The sequence below is a fragment of the Quercus robur genome, chromosome 5 (genome assembly GCF_932294415.1).
Source record: "Quercus robur chromosome 5, dhQueRobu3.1, whole genome shotgun sequence".
In the NCBI taxonomy this organism is placed as follows: Eukaryota; Viridiplantae; Streptophyta; class Magnoliopsida; order Fagales; family Fagaceae; genus Quercus; species Quercus robur.
In genome coordinates this window covers 71,467,375-71,489,996 of record NC_065538.1, presented here as the reverse complement: position 1 = coordinate 71,489,996, position 22,622 = coordinate 71,467,375, and the positions used below count along the sequence as shown (strand labels likewise).

General features: G+C 37.3%; 1 protein-coding gene across 5 annotated transcripts in view; it reads right to left on the bottom strand.

Annotated features, from left to right (window-relative positions):
• The window catches only part of LOC126726949 (E3 ubiquitin-protein ligase UPL5-like), a 113,418-nt gene extending 91,999 nt beyond the window's left edge, over positions 1 to 21,419 (bottom strand). The window contains exons 1-4 of one of the 5 annotated variants that reach the window (XR_007656107.1): positions 19,400 to 21,419; positions 14,942 to 15,531; positions 9,720 to 9,805; positions 7,857 to 7,889 (exon numbers count right to left, since the gene is read on the bottom strand). Coding sequence is in view for 3 of the 5 variants with exons in the window: in XM_050432369.1 (XP_050288326.1) it covers positions 7,626 to 7,889; positions 14,942 to 15,531; positions 19,400 to 21,341 (2,796 nt within the window). In the remaining 2 variants the exon portion in view is untranslated. Of the gene's footprint in view, positions 1 to 7,340; positions 7,890 to 9,719; positions 9,806 to 9,835; positions 9,908 to 14,941; positions 15,532 to 19,399 lie in introns of those variants that run through there. The other 4 variants (XM_050432371.1, XR_007656106.1, XM_050432369.1 and 1 more) reach the window with 4 other exon arrangements.
• Positions 21,420 to 22,622: the final 1,203 nt, after the last annotated feature.

Genomic DNA, 22,622 nt, shown 5'->3' with positions numbered 1-22,622 from the left:
AAGATTGCTGTCATTCCCAATGACCCATTTTGTTTCAGCATTAAAAACCTCCTGCCCTTTCCTCATACCTTTCCATGCTCGGGAACAAGGAAGTTTGTCGCTGTTGACCGAGTTTGTTCTCGGACGATTGCAGTATTTGTTCCTAAGAACTCTAGCCCATAAGGTTTCTTTTTTTGAATGGAACCTGCAGTTAAGTTTTGCCAACAAAGAGGTATTCCTTCCCCTTGCAGATTGTAATCCCAGACCACCCTCCTTCCTAGGCCTTGTCACCTTCTACCAACCCACCCAATGCATCTTTTTAGAGGCCTCTGTTGAGCCCCACAAAAAATTCTTAATAATCCTGTCTATGCCTTCTAACACTTTACTTGGAAGGTAAGCACACTACATGGAATAATTGGGAATAGTAGACAAGGAAGATTGGGTAAGAACTGTTCTGCCCACAGTAGAAAAAAGGTTTGCCTTCCACCCCAAAAGCTTTTGCTTCATTCTATCCAATATAAAGTTAAAATCTTGGTTCGATTGCCCCTAATGAATAATAGGAATACCCAAATATTTTCCAATGGAAGAAGTTGCTCTAAACCCAAGGAGACCGCATATCTCCTCCCTGCTCTCCAAATCAACATTTAACGAAAAAAACACCCTTGACTTAGACTCACTGATAGTCTGCCTATATTTTTCACAAAAGGTATCAAGCACCTCATGAATGGCAATGCAATTAGCTTGATTGGCTTTAGCAAACAACACCAAGTCATCTGCAAAGAAAAGATGAGAGAAACTCGACCCACTCCTGGACGCTTTAACTGGATTCCACAATTTTGCAATACATTTCCCCTCAATAAGTTGACCCAGAAATTCCATACACAAAATGTATATGTAAGGAGACAGAGGATCTCCTTGTTTGATACCTCTAGAAGGGTCAATAGGCTCCAACATACCCCCATTAAATAAAATAGAGGTTGAGACTATGGAAATGCAGCTCATGATGATCTCCACCAGGTCCATGGGGAACTTGAAATCAAGAAGCCTCTCCCTAATGAATCCCCACTCTAGCTTATCATAGGCTTTTTCGAGGTCTATCTTTATAGCCATGAATCCCTCTTTACCTTTTGCTTTGCTAATGGAGTGGACAATCTCCTGGACTATAATCGCATTATCAATACCCTTTCTTCCTGGAACAAAAGCAGTTTGAAGAGGGGAGACAAGCTTATCCAAGAAAGATCTAATCCGAGCCACTAACACCTTTGTGATGACTTTATAAACAATATTACATAGACTAATGGGACAGTAATTGCCCAAAGTTTCAGGGCCTTGGATCTTAGGAATAAGTGCAATAAGGGTTCTATTGAGATTATCTAGGATTTTTTTTTTCTAAAGAAAATCCCTTTAATTTCCTCAACCAGAGATTTTCCAACCACCAACCAAAAGCGCTGATAAAAACCTGCCTAAAGCCCATTAGGACTAGGCGCTTTAAAAGGCTTCATCGACCAAAGCGCATATTTTATTCCCTCCTCCGTGACCTCAATACAAAGGGATTCACAATCGTCTTCCGAGAGAGAGGCCTGCCCTTGAGTCAAAAGCAGGGGATTCCTCTCTGATAATGCTAGAGAAGAGTAGAAAAGGCCCTCAAAACCCCCTCTAATATGCTCCATCACATCTCTCTCATCATACAGCCACTCCCCTACACTGTTCTTGATGGCCGAAATTTAGTTCCTGCTTTTACTTTATTGTCTTTTAATTCCATCCTAACCGTTATCCAACTCATTAGAACCTAGTTTTCGGACCCACTCTCTATAAATTCATTATACTGGGCTCGTTGGACCAATATCCATTTACACTTTGGGCTTGGGCTCCAAACCGTGTCCTTACAATTATTATTATTATTATTATTGTAGAGTTAAAGGCCCAAATTATATATTGGGCCTTGGCCGAGAGCATGAGTAGTCCGATGAGGAACGAATGATAATGAACGGTTCAGGCTCAGGATTTAATGAGCAAGATACAGATAAGAAGGTTGTTTGAGAAGGAATATCTCCTCAGATACAATAAGTACAACTCAAATATGTATTCCAATGATCAAACTGACCTTCCATGAAACTCCAATGATTGGGACGCGCATCATGAACATACGAGAAGGAGGGGAACCCAAAAATATCTAGGGGAAAGCTGCTACCACCACATTGAATGCACTGTAGCTAGTTTTCTGACCGCACTTATGTGGAGAAAACCTCTGAATAGTGCTGTCTTGGTTACCATAACTCACAAAAAGCCAAAAAGGGTGTCTGATGAGACAAATACTCAGATAAGGGCTTAGATGACCGACAAGTGTTGGATCAAGATTTACCAAAGGGAGCTATATAATGTAAGAGACCCTCCATGAGGAGGGGGAAAAAATAGAGAGAAAGAACACTGTAGCAATCAAAATTGCACTTGTACTCTATTTAGTTGATTTATATGAACACTAGCCTCCTCAGACAAGAAGTTCATTCATATCAGTACTTTTTATTTGTGCATGACTGTCATCCAATTCCATATTAGTCATTGTCCAATTCATTAGAGCCTAGTTCTTTAACCCACTCTCTACAAATTCATTGTTTTGGGCTTTTTAGGCCTAAGTCCATTCATCCTGGACTAAGCCCCAAAACTGTTCCTTACAATTATTATTATTATTATTATTATATAACTCTATATTCTATTATTGGTGTCTTGGCTTGATGATAGATGACAATTATCATGGAGTGGATGTTATAAGAAATTCTATTGTATCTGTATAATTAAAAAAAAAAAAAAAATGTATTCTATCATTCAAAATAAAATATGAAGTGCCAAAATTCTAATAAAGCATTCAAAAATTAAATGAACTTTGAATTCAATTTATATATATATATATATATATAATGGCGTGTAAAATTTTGAAGTCTCAAAAACTTATGTAGTAATAAAATCTTATGAGGTTAACCAAAACTAAAACATCTTCAGTTTATTATAAATACTATAATATAGACATATCCATCAATTTTGGGTGTAAAATACATTACACGATCATTAAAAACCACAACAAAAGCTTCTTCTTCTGTTTTTTCCTCAAAGATAGCATAGGATCAAATCTGCCACTACTACTATAGTACCACAATAAACAACCTTCCAATAGTCCAAATTACATGCACAATAAAATATATAGTCTAGATTACATTCATAATCAGCTACCACTGCATGCAAAGAATGGTTAGTAAAAACCAAAAACAGAAAAAATAAAAATAAAAAGGAAACAATGTTTAGCAACATGCTATCATTTATAAGTAGCATTCTTGAGTGTAATTACTAATTGCCATTCGATAGAGGATAGACAGACATAACAGAAAATTGAGCTTAAGATAATAGAATCAAGAATGATAAACTACTTTTCTTTAGGTCCATTTGGCCGGAGGGATGAAAAAGTGTGAAGATAGAAGAGATTTTAAGTTTTCTCTCATGGAGTTTGGTTAAGAGGAAGGAAAAGCGGAGGAATGAAAAACTCTTTTGTTTGATTGAGAAGCAAAATGAGAAGATAGAAAATAAAATTGATAAAAATTTACTATTATGTCCCTATTAGATAAAACAAAAGGTAAACACATTATATTTTTATTAAAAAATTGTGTACGAATGAATACTTCATTAAAAATAAGCACAAGAAGTTCAAGAACCAAAATTTTGACATGAAAAGAAACAAATGAGAAAAAAAATTAAATTAAAAAAATGAAAGAGAACTTCAAAAAAACCTAAAAAGACAAAAAATTCAAAGAGGAAAAAACCAAAAAAGTTCAAAAAATTGAGTGTTTGCTAGGTGAAAAAAGCAAATAAGAAACCGACAAAAAATTGTTCAAAATGATTGGGTAATTTTGTCCAAAATGCCCAAGACTTTTTGCTCTTCATTTTCATTCTCATTTTCTCCCAATTTGGAGAGATTAAGTTTTGGTAGGCCCGAAGGGAAAACTGCCAGGCCCCACCAATTTTCTCCCCCTTCCCACCCATTTTCTCTCTCTTTTTTCCATTCTCCCCAAAATCACTCCAACCATGCATACTCTTAATCTTTATTTGAAAACTCTACCCTTAATTGCTATAGGTGAGCTATGGCTAAATTTCCATGAAGGAGCGCATGCAGATCTTTCACTTGAGAGTTGAGACCTCTCTTTTGCAAGGTTGTCTAGACTCCTCAAGCATTGGTTGAGACCTCTCTTTAGTCCAGCTGGTCCCATTGTCTTTTTCTTTTCTTTTTTTAATTCCTGAATAATAATAATAATAATAATAATAAACACTCTAGCTTTGATGCTGGTTGACACCTAATAATTGGGATGTGGATGCTCCTACATTAGTTAGACATTACTTCATGCATCACCAGATGATCCTGACTTGGACATGTCATGTTTTAGTACCTTTCTCAAATAGACAGACAATTTACCAGGAAATCAAAGATGAGATATTAGTGGAAAACAACTAACATTAGTGAGTGCATAATATATTGCTCAACTCATACTGAATCACGCAGAGGTTTCAAAAAAAAAAAAAGTAATCACGCAGAGTGGGGAATAATCTTTTCGACTCCCAGTTCTCTTGTCGAACCAGTTCTCTACCATCTGAAGTTTAGGCTTTCCAAAAAGAAAATGAATATAATTAGATTGCACGAGACACAGTTTTTAGTGTCATACTTGCTCAAAAGGAAGAAATATATAGCCTTAGTTCAGCCTAAAATCAAAAGTAAAAGTAAAAAATTAAAAATTAAAAAAAAAATTAAGAAAAGGAGAGTGACACATAGGGAAATGAGTTAGCTTCGGAAACAATTTTGAAAAACTTTTAAATTGTTAAACAGGCCTTTTGGGAGAATTATGAACAAAAACAGAGAAGCAATGGACTTGAAAGCAATTGCACCATATCACAACCTGAAAGTATTCTAAACAAAACGGATATTGATCTTATTCACATAATCTTATAAAAACTTAATGATTATCAGAGAAAAAGGAGATTTGACTTGCTTGTCATTGCATAATCTGTGTGCTTAGGGTCTGTTTGGATTGAACTTATTGTTGCTGAAACTGAAAACTAAAAACTAAAAACTGAAAACACTGTAGCAAAATAAATTTTAAATGTGTAAATAGTACCGTGAGACCCATTTTTAATATTTTTTAATGAATAAAATGGCTGTGGGTCCCATAAACAGTACTGCTACAGTACCGCTACAGTGTTATTTGTCCCCCTTTTTCTGCAAAACACGTGAAATGTTAAAAAAAAAAAAAAAAAAAAAAAAAAAGAAGAAGAAGAAACACATACGCCAGACGCAGTTTCAGCCGAATCCAAACGGCACCTAAATGTCCCGATAAGCCAGTATCTAATACTATGAAATAAGTCCATGGAAGCAGAAAGTTTTGCATTTTTCTACCTCCTGCTTTATCTATATATATATATATATATATATAAAATTGAAACCTCTGCTGGCATCACAATTTTCCACGTCAGCACAATATTTAAAAAGTAAAAAATAAAAACAAAAACATTATAACTCCTCAAAACCCTAGCAACCTTACCCCTCTCTTAAGTTAAGAAATATAAAACTACAGTTTCTACAAATTAACTCTCACTCTCCAGATGTAGGAAGCCCTAAACGCACGGTATAGATTTTAGCTTATAAAGTTCAGTTTTTGTAAGGTTAGTTTTGTTTATATATATAAATTAATACATAGTACTTTGTTCACCATTGAATACTCATATAATCAATTTCCAAGTCAGTGTTCAAGAATTAAACCAAAATTCTAACTGCGCAATCATAAAATATTATTATTAGTATGAATTTTATGGAGTTGCGGTGTTCAGGAATTAAACCAAAATTCTTTTAAATTATCTATAATATTTTGTCCTCCGAAAATTTTCTCTCTTTAATTTTAGTATATTGTGTTTCTAAAGCTATAGAGATATTTTCTTTGGTTTCTGCAAACTCTCTCTCTCTCTCCAGACGTAGGAAGTCCTAAACGCACGGTATAGCATTCAAGATCTACAACGCACGGTATAGATTTTAGCTTATATAGTTCAGCTTTTGTAAGGTTAGTTTTGTTCATATATTAATTAATACATAGTACTTTGTTCACCATTGAATACTCATATAATCAATTTCCAAGTCAATGTTCAAGAATTGAACCAAAATTCTAATGGTGCAATCATAAAATATTATTAGTAGTATGAATTTTATGGAGTTGCGGTGTTCAGGAATTAAACCAAAATTCTTTTAAATTATCTATAATATTTTGTCTTTCGAAAATTTTCTCTCTTTAATTTTAGTATATTGTGTTTCTTAAGTTATACAGAGATCTTTGATTTTGTGAAATAATTTATACTCTCTCCTTTTTTGATTTGATTTACTTACTATCTTTGGCACTTGCCATTGGCAATTACTCAGGGCCACTCTTATGGACTAAATCAACTTATTCTCTAGTCACCATCATTGATAAATGAGAAATCAAATCAAGGTTATAGTTTTTCTATTTGGTTGCTAGGGTTTTTGTTCATGAACTTGCTATTTTCTATTCAAAAATTGCACCTGTAGATCAATATTTATATTTCTTAACTTGGCATTTTGCACCTATGGCTAAAATTTGTGTGGATCTTTGGAAGTTCAAAAATCTTTTCTCCATTCACCATGGTTTTTCATTGAGTAATTTCTCTCTCTTACTCCCCTTGACGAGTTTTGTATTTGACTAGAAGAAAACTTTTTTGCTTTGTAGGTCATGCAGCACCTGTCTCATTTTATTTGTCCTCACCACAAGGAAGACATCTAGGTAAGGCAAATAATTTATTTTAAAGTTTGAATGAAAATTACCAAGTACAAGAGGTAAATCTTTAAGGGATGAGCTTAATTGTTTCTTATTTTCAATAATAAATCATTTTATTGCAATACCGGTAATTGTTTAAGAAATTCAATATGTTCATATCTCTACAGAATAAAGAATAGTAGAAGCCAATTTTACTACAACTACTTAAATTGAGTTGACTTAATTCCGTACAATTACAAAGTATAGCATGAAAGATAATGGAATTAATTGTTGTAATTTTTATTCTTTCCATGTTTTGAATTTCCTCTATATTATTATTACAACTGAGCAAAGATTGAGAAAGTAACATTACTACTCTAATTTGAAGTTTAATGCGTCCTTCTCAAGTCATGGTCTTTATATATATTTGCAGTTTATATTTCTAACCATTGATAAGAAATTAAGGCTCAGTTGCACAATATGTGTAAATTCTTCAGAAGGCTATTTTAAATAGTAAGTCAATGTGTCTCTTACATTTAGGTATTAGTTAGAATTGTTTTCAAATGATTGTACCAATAAAAGTAAATGTGTATAAATTCTGTTTAACCATCCCATGCATTGCACGGATTAGCGATTAGTTTATATTATATCTATACAAACAGACAACAAAAAGAGCAATGACATTGCAAACTTCATCCAACGATGCAAAAAGAAGGGTGAACAATAAGAGAACTATAGCACCTTCTTTCATAGTCTAATGACAATCATCCTATAATCTGTACAACCTGAGGACAAATATTTCTATGTGTAGTCGAAAAACCCTTTCAACCCAGATCTTCAGATGCAACTATTTCACCGAGTACCAAAGCTACAACCTACATGTTCTTGGGTGATGACATGAAGGCGATCTTGCATGACAGCCATAGATGGATAGAGTGGGAAACACAACCGATAAAAGCACGTTTGAGATGAAGGCAAGCGATCATGAGACTCCGTGGACCTGTATATGTAAAGCCGGGAAGCCAATCCACGGAAACCTTCCACTGGTAAATATTTCACAGAGGTCCAGAAAAAGAGAAGAACCTTTCTCTGCTCTGCGGACATTCCCCCAACAATCTGCAAATTTTTTAAGCAAAGATAATTTAATTACCACATCAAATTGGCAACAACTATCAATCCCTATTCATATAATTTTATTATTAGTTAATAATAGAGAGATCTCCAGCTACTTCAAATTCAACATTGCTTGACTGTTTTGGCTCAAAGTCTGCTAAACACAGGTTGTTGACCTTTTAAGGCTTTCAATATCTACTTATCTAATAAATTGAGAGAGAATTGTTTGGAAATGCTACTGCCTTGTCAACAGGCAGGTCAAGGTCTTAAGAATTTGCTAATGGACCAGCACGAGTTACGCTGTCATTAATTATACCTTGCCATGGAGCCAGAGACAGTCTCACACTGTAAACAATATACAAGATCAAACAATTGTCTACGCAAATTCAAGGTAAGCTTATTGATATTCTATCATCTAGGATTAGGCTACACATATCATGTGTTGTTACCATTTCTGGCCCAAATAACAATTCCTTCCTCCATAAGAATGGGTGAGATCAAAGTTCAAGACCTACAAGATGGGTTTCAACTTGGCATTAACCAATAAATAAATAAAATCTTGCGGTGTTGCTTGAATTTTATCTATGGCAATCTCATTGTGGTTCTACATATTTCAAGTCTAGGATAGTTACAGGTGTGCTAGGCACCCAAAATATTCCAATAATTCTAAAGCATTTCTGCCAAGGAGCTCTTGCTCAAATAGCATCTCCTTCCCATGTAAGAGTTCGGTGGTGGGTGAGGCTGTTGGTATGAGACCCATCAGAAGCATGTGTAACTCAAAGAATAAAAAAATAAATTAAATAAATTAATTCTAAAGAATTTCTGTTCATTCAGCCCGATCATTGGGTCAAACCCTGATTGAAAAGATTCGATATGTTATCAGGTAGTATTCACCAATATGACAATGTCTTTTATTAATCTTCTAAATTCATCAAAAATCAAGGAAAAAGAAAGCAATCCCTTGTCCTTTACCCAAATGTTATAAAAGTAGTAAGTTTCATAATTGCTCTCAAAACTCACAGCAGAACCCTGAGAGCCTAATGGCATACCTATTTTTTGGGGATAAAAGCATACAAAGGCCTTATAGTACTTCTTTGTCAATTCCAAGCATAACATGGGTAAATCTCTCTCTCTCATGCCTTTATACTAGTCACCTCAATAAGATCCAATCCGAACACTCGAGCTTCAATTAAGAGAACATCAGTCTACTAATACAGGGCGGGCTGCCTTGTGATAGTAGCCCCAACTTGTTGAAATGGGCAGGAATGGAACAAAAGAACTATGACTGAAACCAAAATAGCTTCCAGCAAGCAATGACCAACATTTTCAAAGAACTTCCTGGGACACTAAAGTTTAGGCATTCCAATTGGAGGTTCAGGTTCATCAAGGTCAAACCCCTGTTAAGAGGAAGGCAACTAAGCAACTATTTGTGCCCCAACCTTGGACTGGCTACTAGAAATCCTACTAATGACAGTCTAATCCCTGCAACTACCCACTCATCACATGAGCAAAAAACTTCCTAAATAAAGTAGTAATTCACTATAATTCTCTTTAATGATGAAAAGTTGCTAGCTATTCCATACTAAAATCAGTTTTAGCGACAATAGCAGATGCAACTTTTGAGTTTTATGACTTTATCTAATTCCAATTATAAAACTCCACAATATTATCATTCTTCTAAGTAATAAAAAATTATCATGTTTGAACAAATACAATGCTTATATGATTAACTTCTACATTCCATTGTGTTGCACTATCGAATCAGATGTAAGCATGTATGTACACACGAGAAAACTCTTGCACCCTACTTCTGTTATGAGAAAAGCAGCTCACCTTGTCAGAAGTGAACTCCAACATCTACTTCCCCTCTATATCCTTCCTTTTTTCGCTGATGTAGGCGTCCAGGACTTCTGTTTTTCCTAGAGTGCATCAGTTTGGTATCAGAGCAGGTCTGTCATTCTCGATCATTTGAATTTTCTACTACCATGGAAACAATAAGTGGAAGAGTTCGCCAGAGAAGACTTTCAAACCAACAAAGAGATGATTTGTTATTATGGATTGCTTAATAGCTTGAAAACCTCACTGATTGAGTTACTCATTTAGAAGTTGGAAAGACAACAGATTCTACAATATTGATTAATCAAGCTATGGCAGGTTACAAAGAACCTAGTAGGCAAAATCCAGAGAGCAGCAAAACAGGTGTGTCTAGGAGATTCAGGTATCAAAAACAAGAAGTCAATCCTAGACACTCCATTCACAACGACAATGGGGAGATGATTGAACAAGGAGTTTACAGTATGGCCAATGATAACATTACTATGTGAGAATTGATATTCCCGATTTTTCTGGAAAGCTTGCTCCTCATTCTTTCTTTGATTGATTAGTTGCAATGGAAGATTATTGTGATTAGTATGGTATGAGATCGAAAAGTATGGTCAAGGCCTAAGCACATGGAGTATAATACGGGGCACTCTTAACAGAAAGGAAAAAAAGAAGAAGAAAGAAATCAGACGTCAACCAAATTACAAACTATCCAAAAAAGACAATAGATACGAATCAAAGGCAGAGGACTGCAAAGAAGCCTATTCACATCTGAATAAATTGCCCACTATATGCAAGTGCAACACGAGCTGGATTACCAAGCATTCTGTCTTTATAAATGTGGTAACTCCTCTGTCTCCAAGCAGTCCACATCAAGATTGAACAGCTCTCCAGATATTCAACTGGTCCTTTTTCACACATAGAGCAGCCCAGCTTAGTAGTAGATCTGATATTCTCCTAGGCATCATCCAACTCACACTGAAAAGACACAATAGGAAATCCAAAGCTCTCTAGCAACGCTACAATATAGGGATAGATGGTTAATGGTTTTCTCATCAGACTAGCACATGCTACACCAATCTAGCATAACAATGCTCTTTTCTGCAGATTAACCATAGTTAAGAGTTTGCTCTTCATTGTAAGCCACATAAAGAATCTGACACGAGGAGGAGATTCAACTCGCCACATAGTTCGCCAAGGGAAATGTTGATCCCCTCCTTTTCTCAAAGCTTTATAATAATTATTAACTTTGAAGCCCAGAGCTCTAGAAATAGTCCAGGTCCTCCAATCCTCTCGAGACAAACATATCTTAAAAGATTACAAATCTGTCAAGAAAGAATCCATGGATTTGAACTCCCAATTATGCACAGCTCAATTAAAAGATGGGTTCCAATACAACCATTTGACACATCCAAATAGTCAGTCACCTTCGCCTCCTTGTCTAAGCAATTAGAAAAAGTTCTGGGTAATGATCCTTGAAGATCTCACTGTCTTATTCCCGGTTCCCACTGCATATTTTTGCAAATTTTGCACACTTGGAGCATCCCTTGCTTATGTGTTTCCATAGATTCACACCATATGTAAGCCCCACACTATCTGTACACCAACCATCCTGGCATATCCCGTACTTAGTTTCTATCACCCACACCAGAAAGAGTTTGTCTCCACCCCAAAGTGTCATAACCATTTCCCTAACAACACTTGATTAAATAGCATCAAACATCTAATCCCAAACCTCCCTCTTGCTTGGGTAATACACCGAATCCCAATTAACTAAATGGAACTTAAACTCATCCGCCAAACCACCCTAGAGAAAGCCCCTTTGATTTTTCTACATTCTATTTGCAACACCAAAAGGGAGGGGAAATAAGGACCTAAAACAAGTAGGGAGACTTAGACAGCATACTTTTAATTGGGGTGAGCCTTCCCCCTTTTGACAAAGACAAATGTGGTGGCGCAACATTGAAAAACACATGCTCATACTTGGTCAGCCTTCAATTATTCATTGGGGGAAAAACGAAGCTTATACAAAAAGAGATACCTTCTGCTTGATTATAAAGATTCTTTAAATGATCGGTTGATTCAATTGAAACAAGGATCTATTATGGTTGAAGATTACACCAAGAAGTTCAGAAACCTCCCAATTCACTGTCAAATTGATAAAAATGATCTTCAACTTTTATCAGGATACAAAGCTAGCCTTTTCCCTGAAGCAAAAAGGGAAATGACTATAGTTTGATTCTTTCGCATTGATGAAGTCTATCAAATGGCATTTAAAATTGAGGACCATGTCAAGCAACCATTGGCATATCCCGTACTTAGTTTCTATCACCCACACCAGAAAGAGTTTGTCTCCACCCCAAAGTGTCATAACCATTTCCCTAACAACACTTGATTAAATAGCATCAAACATCTAATCCCAAACCTCCCTCTTGATTGGGTAATACACCGAATCCCAATTAACTAAATGGAACTTAAACTCATCCGCCAAACCACCCTAGAGAAAGCCCCTTTGATTTTTCTACATTCTATTTGCAACACCAAAAGGGAGGGGAAATAAGGACCTAAAACAAGTAGGGAGACTTAGACAGCATACTTTTAATTGGGGTGAGCCTTCCCCCTTTTGACAAAGACAAATGTGGTGGCGCAACATTGAAAAACACATGCTCATACTTGGTCAGCCTTCAATTATTCATTGGGGGAAAAACGAAGCTTATACAAAAAGAGATACCTTCAGCTTGATTATAAAGATTCTTTAAATGATCGGTTGATTCAATTGAAACAAGGATCTATTATGGTTGAAGATTACACCAAGAAGTTCAGAAACCTCCCAATTCACTGTCAAATTGATAAAAATGATCTTCAACTTTTATCAGGATACAAAGCTAGCCTTTTCCCTGAAGTAAAAAGGGAAATGACTATAGTTTGATTCTTTCGCATTGATGAAGTCTATCAAATGGCATTTAAAATTGAGGACCATGTCAAGCAACCATTGGCCAGGCTTTTTGGATCTCAAGATGGAGAATCTGCCTCTAAGAAGCTGACTGATAGTTATCGTTCCCATAGGCAGTATCCCAAGAAGCAGGACAAGTGCAACCAAGAATTTACCAAATAAAAACATGATTAGAAGTTCAGGTAAGAGAGGCTGGGGAAGGCAACATTTTGCTCCTGTGTCCAGCCAAGAATCTAAATCTTTGAGACGAAAAAAAGCGAGTGCAAACTAGCAAAGAGAAGCAGAAGAAGAACTGCATGTAGAACAAGAAGCAATGCAATAACCAGAATTCTGTGGCGCACTTTAGTAGGCATCAAAGTACATTGAACAAGACAATTTTCCTGTAACTAGCATCGTTTCCAAAGGACAAATTCTATTGGCCATGATTTGGAGGGAAGTTGAGAGATTCTTAATCATTGTCATATTTGTCAAGTTTCCAAAGGACAAAAACAAAATACATGGGTGTATACCTATGAAGCACTGACATGGCTACAAAGCCGCTGCTGCCCATGCATTGGTGCAGCGTTGCATTTTTTTTTTTTTTTCTTCCTGATACGTGCCAATTCGCGCTGACTCAGGCTGAGGTGCGAATCGGGACGATTCACGCCGATTCAGGTCATATTGGCTGAAACCGCCGAAATAGGCCAATTCAATCCATACCGGCGCTGATATGGCCGATTCAGACTGAAACGCACCGTTTCAACCCAAGCTTTAAATGGAAAACTCTAAACTCTCGACCCTTTTGTTTTTCGATCTTTGCTCTCCTCTCCCTCTCGGCTCTGTGCTCTCCACCTCCCTGTGCTCTCCACCTCCCCTCTGTACTCTCCATCTCCCCTCTCTCTCACAGAACCATACTTAGAGCCTAAGACAATTTCAAAGTCTCACTCACACACTCACTGACAGCCTCTCTGCTCTCTGTCTCCACCATCTCCATCACTCGGTTTCAAGTTTCAACTCTCAAGCTCACCGACCCAACTCTCAACTCAGGTATCAAAGCTTTCATTCTCAGTTTCTCAACCTCCATTATACTCTCACATGCTCTATTACTCATTGTGATTTGATTTTTTAAAATTTTTTTATATAAGCTGCCTGTAATGTTGTGAGTTGTGACTTGGGTTTAAATTTATGAACAACATGTTTTAGTTATTATCTACTATTGCTCTTAAATTTGGTATATGTTTATATAATGTGAAAAGGTATGCTTAGCAATATATAAAAAATATAAATAAAAATATTTTTAATAATTTTTTAGTCGCCGCACCCACACCCTACTTTTTCAAAAATTGCCAAGTCCTGCACCCGTACCCGCACCCGCACCCGAATCCGGAAACGCACCTGTGCTTCATAGGTGTATACTCCACTTATAGTACCTCAAAAGCCTTGGGATAATATGAATATGGATTTTGTCCTAAGGCTTTTTGAGGTACATGCGAAAAGTAGGATCTTACAATCCTTGATTCAATCCAAAAGGCTCATTCACTGATCCTGTAGGATCCCAATATATCTATATTACTATTTAAGGGGCTTCCCCTGTTTGGGATCCTCATTTTTTTGGTTCAAAAATGCCTCTACACCCCTATGTTTAAGTACAAACAAAACTAAAGGACAATCCGGTAAAAATACAACTCTTACTCTTACTAAAACATTGCCTAAAAAATAGGGTCACTCTCCTGTTGATTTTCAAATTGCTTTATCCACTATAAATTAGATTCTCAAAATAAAAATTATATATATAAAATAAAAACATAGGATTTTTTTTCCTACAAAAAATATATTTATTTATTTATTTGATAAGTAATAGGATCCCAATATTTTAACAACTTTGAATTTCATCTTGCCTACATGGACAAACACTGCCATGTTTAATTTCCAACTTAGCATGAAATTGCATTTTTGAGATGCGATTTCACTGGATACGCCTTCTGCAGATGTCACATCTTGAAGATGCAAGTTTAAAAGGTGTTGTATTCTTACACTATGTTTCAAGTAATAGGCATTTTACACTTCTAAATTAAAAATACAATTTCTCACCAAATGACTCCTGTTAACATGAAAGGTGTAAAAATATGATTTGTGGAAAAAAATGTGAGAATTATGGAACTTTTTGAACTCACATCTTCAAAATGGGAATTCAAGTAAACTCAGTATGTGCCTTAGAAGGAAATCATTTGTAAACATGGGAAAAAACCTAAGGAGAGGAAAACACATAAATTTAATAAATTAAAATCCTGCAAGCACGTACCTTCCAGAACCAGAATATCTGAGGATCAGTTTCTTTGTAGCCATTGTACTCAGTATGTGCCTTCCAATCATCAACACAAATAGCAGTTTCACTTCCATGAAGCATCCAATCAAGATCTTCAAGCTCTAAACTTTGGAAAAAGAACTTCTGGAGCTTAGAGTTGGAAAGAATTTCACCAAAGCCTTGTGCAAATTGTGATACCTGGTCTGAGATAGATGTGACAAAGCGATGCTCAATAAGAAGCCTAACATATTCCTCCCTGTTCTGGCTATTCACAACCTTGCTTTTCCCACCAGGGCAAAGCTCCACAACTTTCCTGGATCCAAACTCCTCAACTTCTCTAACAAATGTTAGTCCTAAAGCATCTGAATCAATAAAATCAGAATCCATATCCAGAATCTGTTTGCAGCTATTATACAAGCATGGATCTGCATCCCTTATATCTTCCAACGAAATGTACTTCCCAGCCAATTGCAAGAAAAAGACACGATCAAAGACAATGCCTACTTGAACTTTATGCATCAAAGCTAATGCAATCACCCGACCAGAGAAGCTGAAATACTCAAGGTGCATGGGATCCACCCTTGATGCTGCATACAGAAGGAAATGGATGAACAAATCATAATTGTCTCTGGAAAAAGAGTTCTTTGCCTCAATATAATATTTACTTAAACAAAATGATAAATATTTTTATAATTACAAGTGTAGAACTCTTTTAACAGAAATAGAAGCATAACTCAGAACTCTGAATCAGGGAAATTCTACATGATGACACAATTCCCAAAAAAATGAGTAATACCAATATAGGTTCAATGGCAATTTGATAGTGACCGAACCAAGTTTACAATCTAATATCGAACAGCTTGTTCTAGAAACTATTGTTTTGTAACTTGTTGAAAGGAGGGCAATACAGCCTCATCACAGGTAAACAATTCATTACGTAAAATAATACCATTTGCCCATGGGACTCAATCTTGAATATGATAACTGTGCATTCTACATACAGATTAGATTATTTGTATTTCTTAACCAACCGTTCGCAGGTCTGATTCTGTTATGATTATCTTCTAGTTTTCTTATTGAACTTTTGAGACGTAGGTTTTTTGTATCAATAACATATCATCTAGCCAGGTTTACATTGACACATACAAGAACCAGAATATACAAAAACCACAACAGACTGAGAACCACTCTGTCAGTCCTCACCATCATTCTTCCAATCCTTCATAAACATCAACAAAACATACAACCAGCTCTAAAGACAAGAACTGACTTCTGCAAGACTCTTATCTCTCTATGCTTGCAGGTCTGGTTCTGTTATGATTATCTTCTAGTTTTCTTATTGGAATTTTGATGCATGGTGTTTTTTTTATGGGTAATTAAATTTTTATCAAAAGAAAATAAGAAAGGTACATACTGCTCCCCTGGTACACAGGTTGTGTATAAAGGGGAAGTCAAAAATTATGCAAATGAACACAGATCTAGGAAATCCAAAGGGAAAAAATATGCAGACCACTCATAGCAGTCATCCAGTCAAACAAGGAAAGCAAAAGGAAGCGTTTCAGCCCAATAATGGTATGCTCCTCCCCCTCAAAAGTTTGAAGATTCCATTCTCCTAAATAGTCCACATAATACACAACAGAATTGCCTCCCAAATAACTGCTGCCCAATGTTGACCAACCTCTCTCCTCCAACAAGCCAGCAACTCCACCACATGCTTAGGCATCACCCAAGAGACACTAAACAAGCTAAAATCGAAATTCCACGAGCTCTATGCATAAGAACAGTGAAGAAGCAAGTGATTCACCAATTCCCAACTATTCTTACTCATGCAATAGCAGTTAACAATGCAAATATTCCTCTTCCCCAAATTATCCAATTTCAGAATCTTACCTTTGGCTGCTGCCCAAGTGAAGGGGAAAAAAAAACTTTGTGAGGAACTTTCACCTTCCAAATACTTCTCCGTGTAAAGGACTGAATACCTCCATCGATAAGGACTCTATAATATGATTTAACTTCAAAAGATCCCTTCCTAGTAGGCCTCCATGCCATTCTATCTCCCCCCTCCGCTCAATATATCTGGAATACAAAAGAGCATGGAAATATTGTAGGTTCTCTAATTCCCAATCATTAACCAATCTAGTGAAAAGAATGTCCCAATGGATATCCCCATTTAACAAACGCATCCTTTTTCCATGCAATACAATACTTTTGATTCATGATTTTTGTGTAGAAATAATACATCATCTAGCAGTTTACATTTACTCATACCAGAGCCATAATATACAACTCTACACTGAGAACCAGTCTGTCAATCCTAACCACCATTCTTTCATTACTTCATAAACATCAAAAAATCATAGCACCAGCTCTAAAGACAAGAAAATCTTCTGCAAGACTCACCTTTCTATGATCTCCACTCTCCACAAGATTCTAATTATCCACAGAAACTTAAGCAAATGAAAAATCAAACAATTAGACTCACACAAACATGTTGAAAATCTTCTAGCCTCATTACCAGTCATTATTCCAACTTCTACATAAATTAAACATATACGTCAAACACATGTTGATTGAAATCCAAGTTCCAACACTCCTAAAAATGTATAACACTTGCAAATTTATTTTTGTTCCCATAAGACACAACTGAGAAAAATGAAGATTACAATTTAAGTATAATAATGATCATATATGGTTGTATGGGATGATGCAACATATTACTGTTTTCTTACAGATACAACTTTGACATTTGATAATGTAAAAAAACCAGATTGAAATCACGTGGGCTCAAACCCCCACCCTGGGCTGCGAAGGTGCAACCCAAACACACCACAAAGGATGGATAAAATTCCCCACATGGGTTTTCCCCACCCTGAAGATAAACAGGGTGAGGACACGCTTTTTTTTTTGCTTCTCTTGAGTGTGTGTGTGTATTATTAATATATATAATTTAAAATTTTCATAAATACTCTATTTTCATCACCCAAAACACTTGGAGGCTGTTTGGTTCACCATTTTAAAATGTGTTTTCAAAAAGGGTAAAAACCAGTTTTGAAATAGATTTCCAAAAACATGTCTTTGTATAGGTTGTAAATGTGAGAAACAAAAGAGTTAAAAACTGTTTGGCAAAAGTATATCTCTTTCAAGTTTTTGTTAAAAACACAACCCCCAACCTTGAAAACTTCTAAAAAAAAGTTTCAGTTTAGGGTTTGCAGAGTAAATCTAAGGAACCATTTTTAAGTTTGGTTTTTTGAAAACAATTCACCAAACAGGGTTTTTTTATGGGCCCCCATCACCTCATTTTGTTTTTAGTGATGAAAACAGTTTGTAAAATGACCAACCAAACCAGCCCTTGTTCTATCTATCTTATTACTCTCACTACCATCCCCTCTTTTCTCTTTCATCTCTACATTATCAATGTCAAAAACATCTCATTATGGTTAGTAAATAGCTCCAAAAAGCCTTGCCCTGTTGCCATCCCCGCAACCCTCCCCCCCCTCCCCAACAACATAGAAATTCTTGAATCTATATCAATATCAACAATTACACAAACAGCAATGTAACAGAAGGTTATACACAAATGTCTGAGTCTATACTAATATCAACAATTTCACAAACAGCAATGCAACAAAAGATTTTGGTCACTCGTTCATCATCCGTCATAACAGCACTCAAATTCTTGAGTCTATTCCCATATCAACAATTACATAAACAGCAATGCAACAAAAGGTTTGGGCATATCATTCATCATATGTAGTAACAACACCCCCACCCCCCCTCCCCCCCTCCACACAAAAAAAAAGAAAAAAAAAAAATCATTCATCACGTGTGGTTATACCCCCCAACACAAATTCATGGATCTATACCCATATCAACAACTACACAAACAGCAATGCAACAAAAGACAATTCACAAATTCCTGAGTCTGTACAAAAATCAACAACTACGCAGTAATATTCCCCCCCACCAAAAAAAAAAAAAACCAAAACTAACCAAAACAAACACAAAAATTCTTGAGTCTATACCCATATCATTAATTGCACAAACAACAATGTAACAAAAGGTTTTGGTAAATCATTCCACATATGTGGTTATATCTCCTCCAAACACAAATTCATGGGTCTATACCCATATCAACAACTACACAAACAGAAATGTAACAGCACAAATTCCTGAGTCTGTGCCCAAATCAACAATTACACTAACAGCAATACAACAAAAGGTTTTTGGTTGATCGTTTACATACGTCGTAACAACACACAAATTCTCACATCTATACACTCTATCAACAACTATACAAAAAAGAATGCAACAAAAGCTTTTGTCGATCATCCATAATACACCCCCCCCCCCCCCCCCCAAAAAAAACCACCCAAACAAAAAAATGAGAAGCATGGAAATCAACCAAATTAAATACAGATCAATAAAAGAATGTATTAGAAGCCAACTGAAGCTTACTTGGATTAGGATAGAATCTTCTACGATCATTTGGGCATGCCACAAAAAGAGCGTTTTCTGGGTTAAATATAGCTTGGCATACCAAAAAAAACCATTCCCGCAATACACCCGGACCTGTAGCTTCCTCATTTTTGAACTCCATAAAGAGACCAGCATGTAGAGATTCGGATTCTGCCCGTTGTATATACTCAAATGATTCTGCCAACAATTGAGACCTGTCAATGAGCATCTCATGCAGTTCCTCGTAGTCTTCTTTAGCCTCCGGAAACATCATCATAGCCAAATGCCTTCTAGACTCAGAATTGGTTACATCCTTCCGCTCAAGAAGCCACTGATGATCGTCCGCACGCTTTGCATATTTAATAATTAGAGCACAAAGTGCCGTTTTTGAAAGCCTCAAAACCGTCCAAAACTGTTCTTCAGCACCCTGATAAATTTTTGAAATGCCATGCAGTTCCTTCAAAATGGCAAGATACTGAGACCATCCCAAATATACAACTTCGCCTTCCCCAATCAAGTTCCCATCCATTCCTCGTAGGCACTCATCCATTCTATTCAACAAATCAATAAATATATGATAAAGAAACTCGAGCTCCTGTGCCAACACTGGATGCTTATATCCTTCTCCCTCAACAAACGTCACCGATATGGGACCCTCAAAACTCACAAGAACCATAATCATAGTCCTCAAGGGGAGGACAAACGCTGTGAAATCACGAACATCACTCGACAGTGGCCCTGCAGTACCAGGGGTTTCCATACTCAATCCTAAATCCCTACACAACCTACTCGCCATCTCGCTAATAAACGGGAAAATCTCTTCCATCACAATGGCTTCACCACCCCTAACTCTTTTCATCGAAGGTCTAATCAACTCTAACATCATGCCAAATGTACTCCGGCAAGATAAATACAAAGGGTCGTCATCTCCAGCTCTCCTAAGCAACTTACAAAACTCTAATACTATTGGTGCACAATAATTATGATGACTTTTTGGCAACGAATTTTGACTAATATCCAAGAAATGCCTAATGGCACTATCAGCACAGTCACTGTTACCTTCCTCCATGGACATGTAGAGCATGACCAACGCGGCCGGAGCCGAAGACGACATAAATATCTGCAAATGCCCCGCCGCCAGCTTCTCCTCCTTTTTCGGAGTGGCCGACAAGTACTCACTCATCCTCGACTTGATGTGATCGGCGGCGGCAGGGACGGCCTCGCCGCGGCAGAGCCGGCGGACGATGGAAACCATTTCGTCGATGACTTGCCAAGCGTGACTATGCTCGGTGCTACGCATACGCCCGACGAGCTGCAATCCGGCGTCGTTTTCGATGGAGCACTCGGCGAGCGAGCGTTCCCACTGGAGCTGTTTGCCACCGTATATGAGCCTTTGCTCGTGGACCGGGATTCCGGTGACCAATTGGATTCGCTCGTGGAGCGATTTCACGGTATCGTGAGGGTAAGCTTGGATTACCCTAGTCTTACCCTCGGAGATCATTCGGATGAAGAATTGCAAACGAGGCGACTCGGAATGAGTCGACTCGGCCGAGTCAGTGGCCGATTGAGCATCGGAAACCCTTGAACTGGATTCCACAGTGGTCGCAGCTGTAGTCGCGGTTGCGGTGGTGGCGGTGGGGTGAGGATGAGAGTCGAAAGAGGAATTGACGGCGTTAGGTTCGTCTTTCCTCATTCTAACGGAGACTAACTCTGCAAAAACGTCGTTGTCTTCGTCGTCGTATGTGGGACCACCATAATCGTCCAATTTGCGCTTCGACAACAATCGCGGCTGGTCGACGGTGGTGACGCCAGCTGGCTGTTCTTCTTCCTCTTCAAACAAAGGAACAGATTCTAAGGCGGTTGTGGTGCTGGCGGTGGTGGTCGTGGTGGAGCCGCTGCGCTGAGGGACGCAATCGACGGAGGGGGATTGGTCGAGAGACATTTACGGTGGACCTGATAACATCGGAAATTGGAAGAGGTTTTTGTTTTTTTTTTTTTTTTTATCAAAACTTGTAAGACTGAGAGAGAGTCCAAGGCAAGGGGCCAAAATGGGTAGCTAACCATAAATTTTCAACTCATAGTCAGGAGGTAACGTTTGTAAATTATATTTTTTACTAGCATCTCGAGTCTAAGAAACTAAGTCTATAAATTTAGCATTTATCATCTCAAAATCCAATTTTATAATATATAACACACCACTTTACAACATCCCTTTCATCAAAACTTCTATTTTTTTTTAACACTTCATTTAAATATTCTTTCTTTATAATTTTTTATTCTTTTTTATTTTTCCTCACTCTTTCTCTGACTCTCTCTTCTTTGTGTCTCTCTTTCACAACCCAGCGCCGTCGGCCACCATATCCACCCACCTATTTCACAACCACCACATCCACCCACCATTGCCGCAACCACAACCACCACAACCACCCACCATCGCCGCAACCACAAACAACAGCAGAGAAAAAAAAAAAAAAAACCTTCACATCCAAAGCCACAAAATCAAAGAATCATCCCAATCAAAGAATCACAAAATCACAACAAAGACCCAAAATAACCCCGATCAACCCACACCCATCTCTGAACCACCCCAATCAACCCACACCCAGCACCCAAAGCCACCCCGATCAACCCACGAACCTAGCCACCGAAATCAAGAACCCACCAAAATCAATCAAAACCACTAAAATTAAAACTCACCGATATCAAATCGCAAAACCCACTCACTGAACCATCGCAGAGACCCACCACGAACCACCGCAGCCCAACCACACCCAGCATCGCATCCCGGCCACACCCAAGACCCACAAACTTGAGATTCAGAGAGAAAGGGAAACAGAGAGGTGGAGAGAAAATGAAAGAAAGAGTAAGAAGGAATGGAAGGAGAGCACGAGATCGGTGGCAGCATGTGACGGAGAGCACCAGAAGGAGAGAGGGACGAAGAGCACGAGAGAGAGTGAAAAGGAAGAAAAAAAAAAAAAAAAAGGGAGCGCATGGAAGAGAGAGAGAGAGAAATTAATAAAAAATTGATAGCATTGTGCTACGGTGCAGTGTGGTGGAGCAAGGGCAATTTCTCCTTTCTCTCCATGCGTGTTTGTGTGTGTTTGAAGATAATGACACCAAAAGGCAAGCAAGATTATGTGAGATGTATCATAGAAAAAGCTAGATTATGGTAGAAAAAGAGTAGAAAATGAGAGAGCTGGAGAAAGAAATAGAGAGGGAGGTT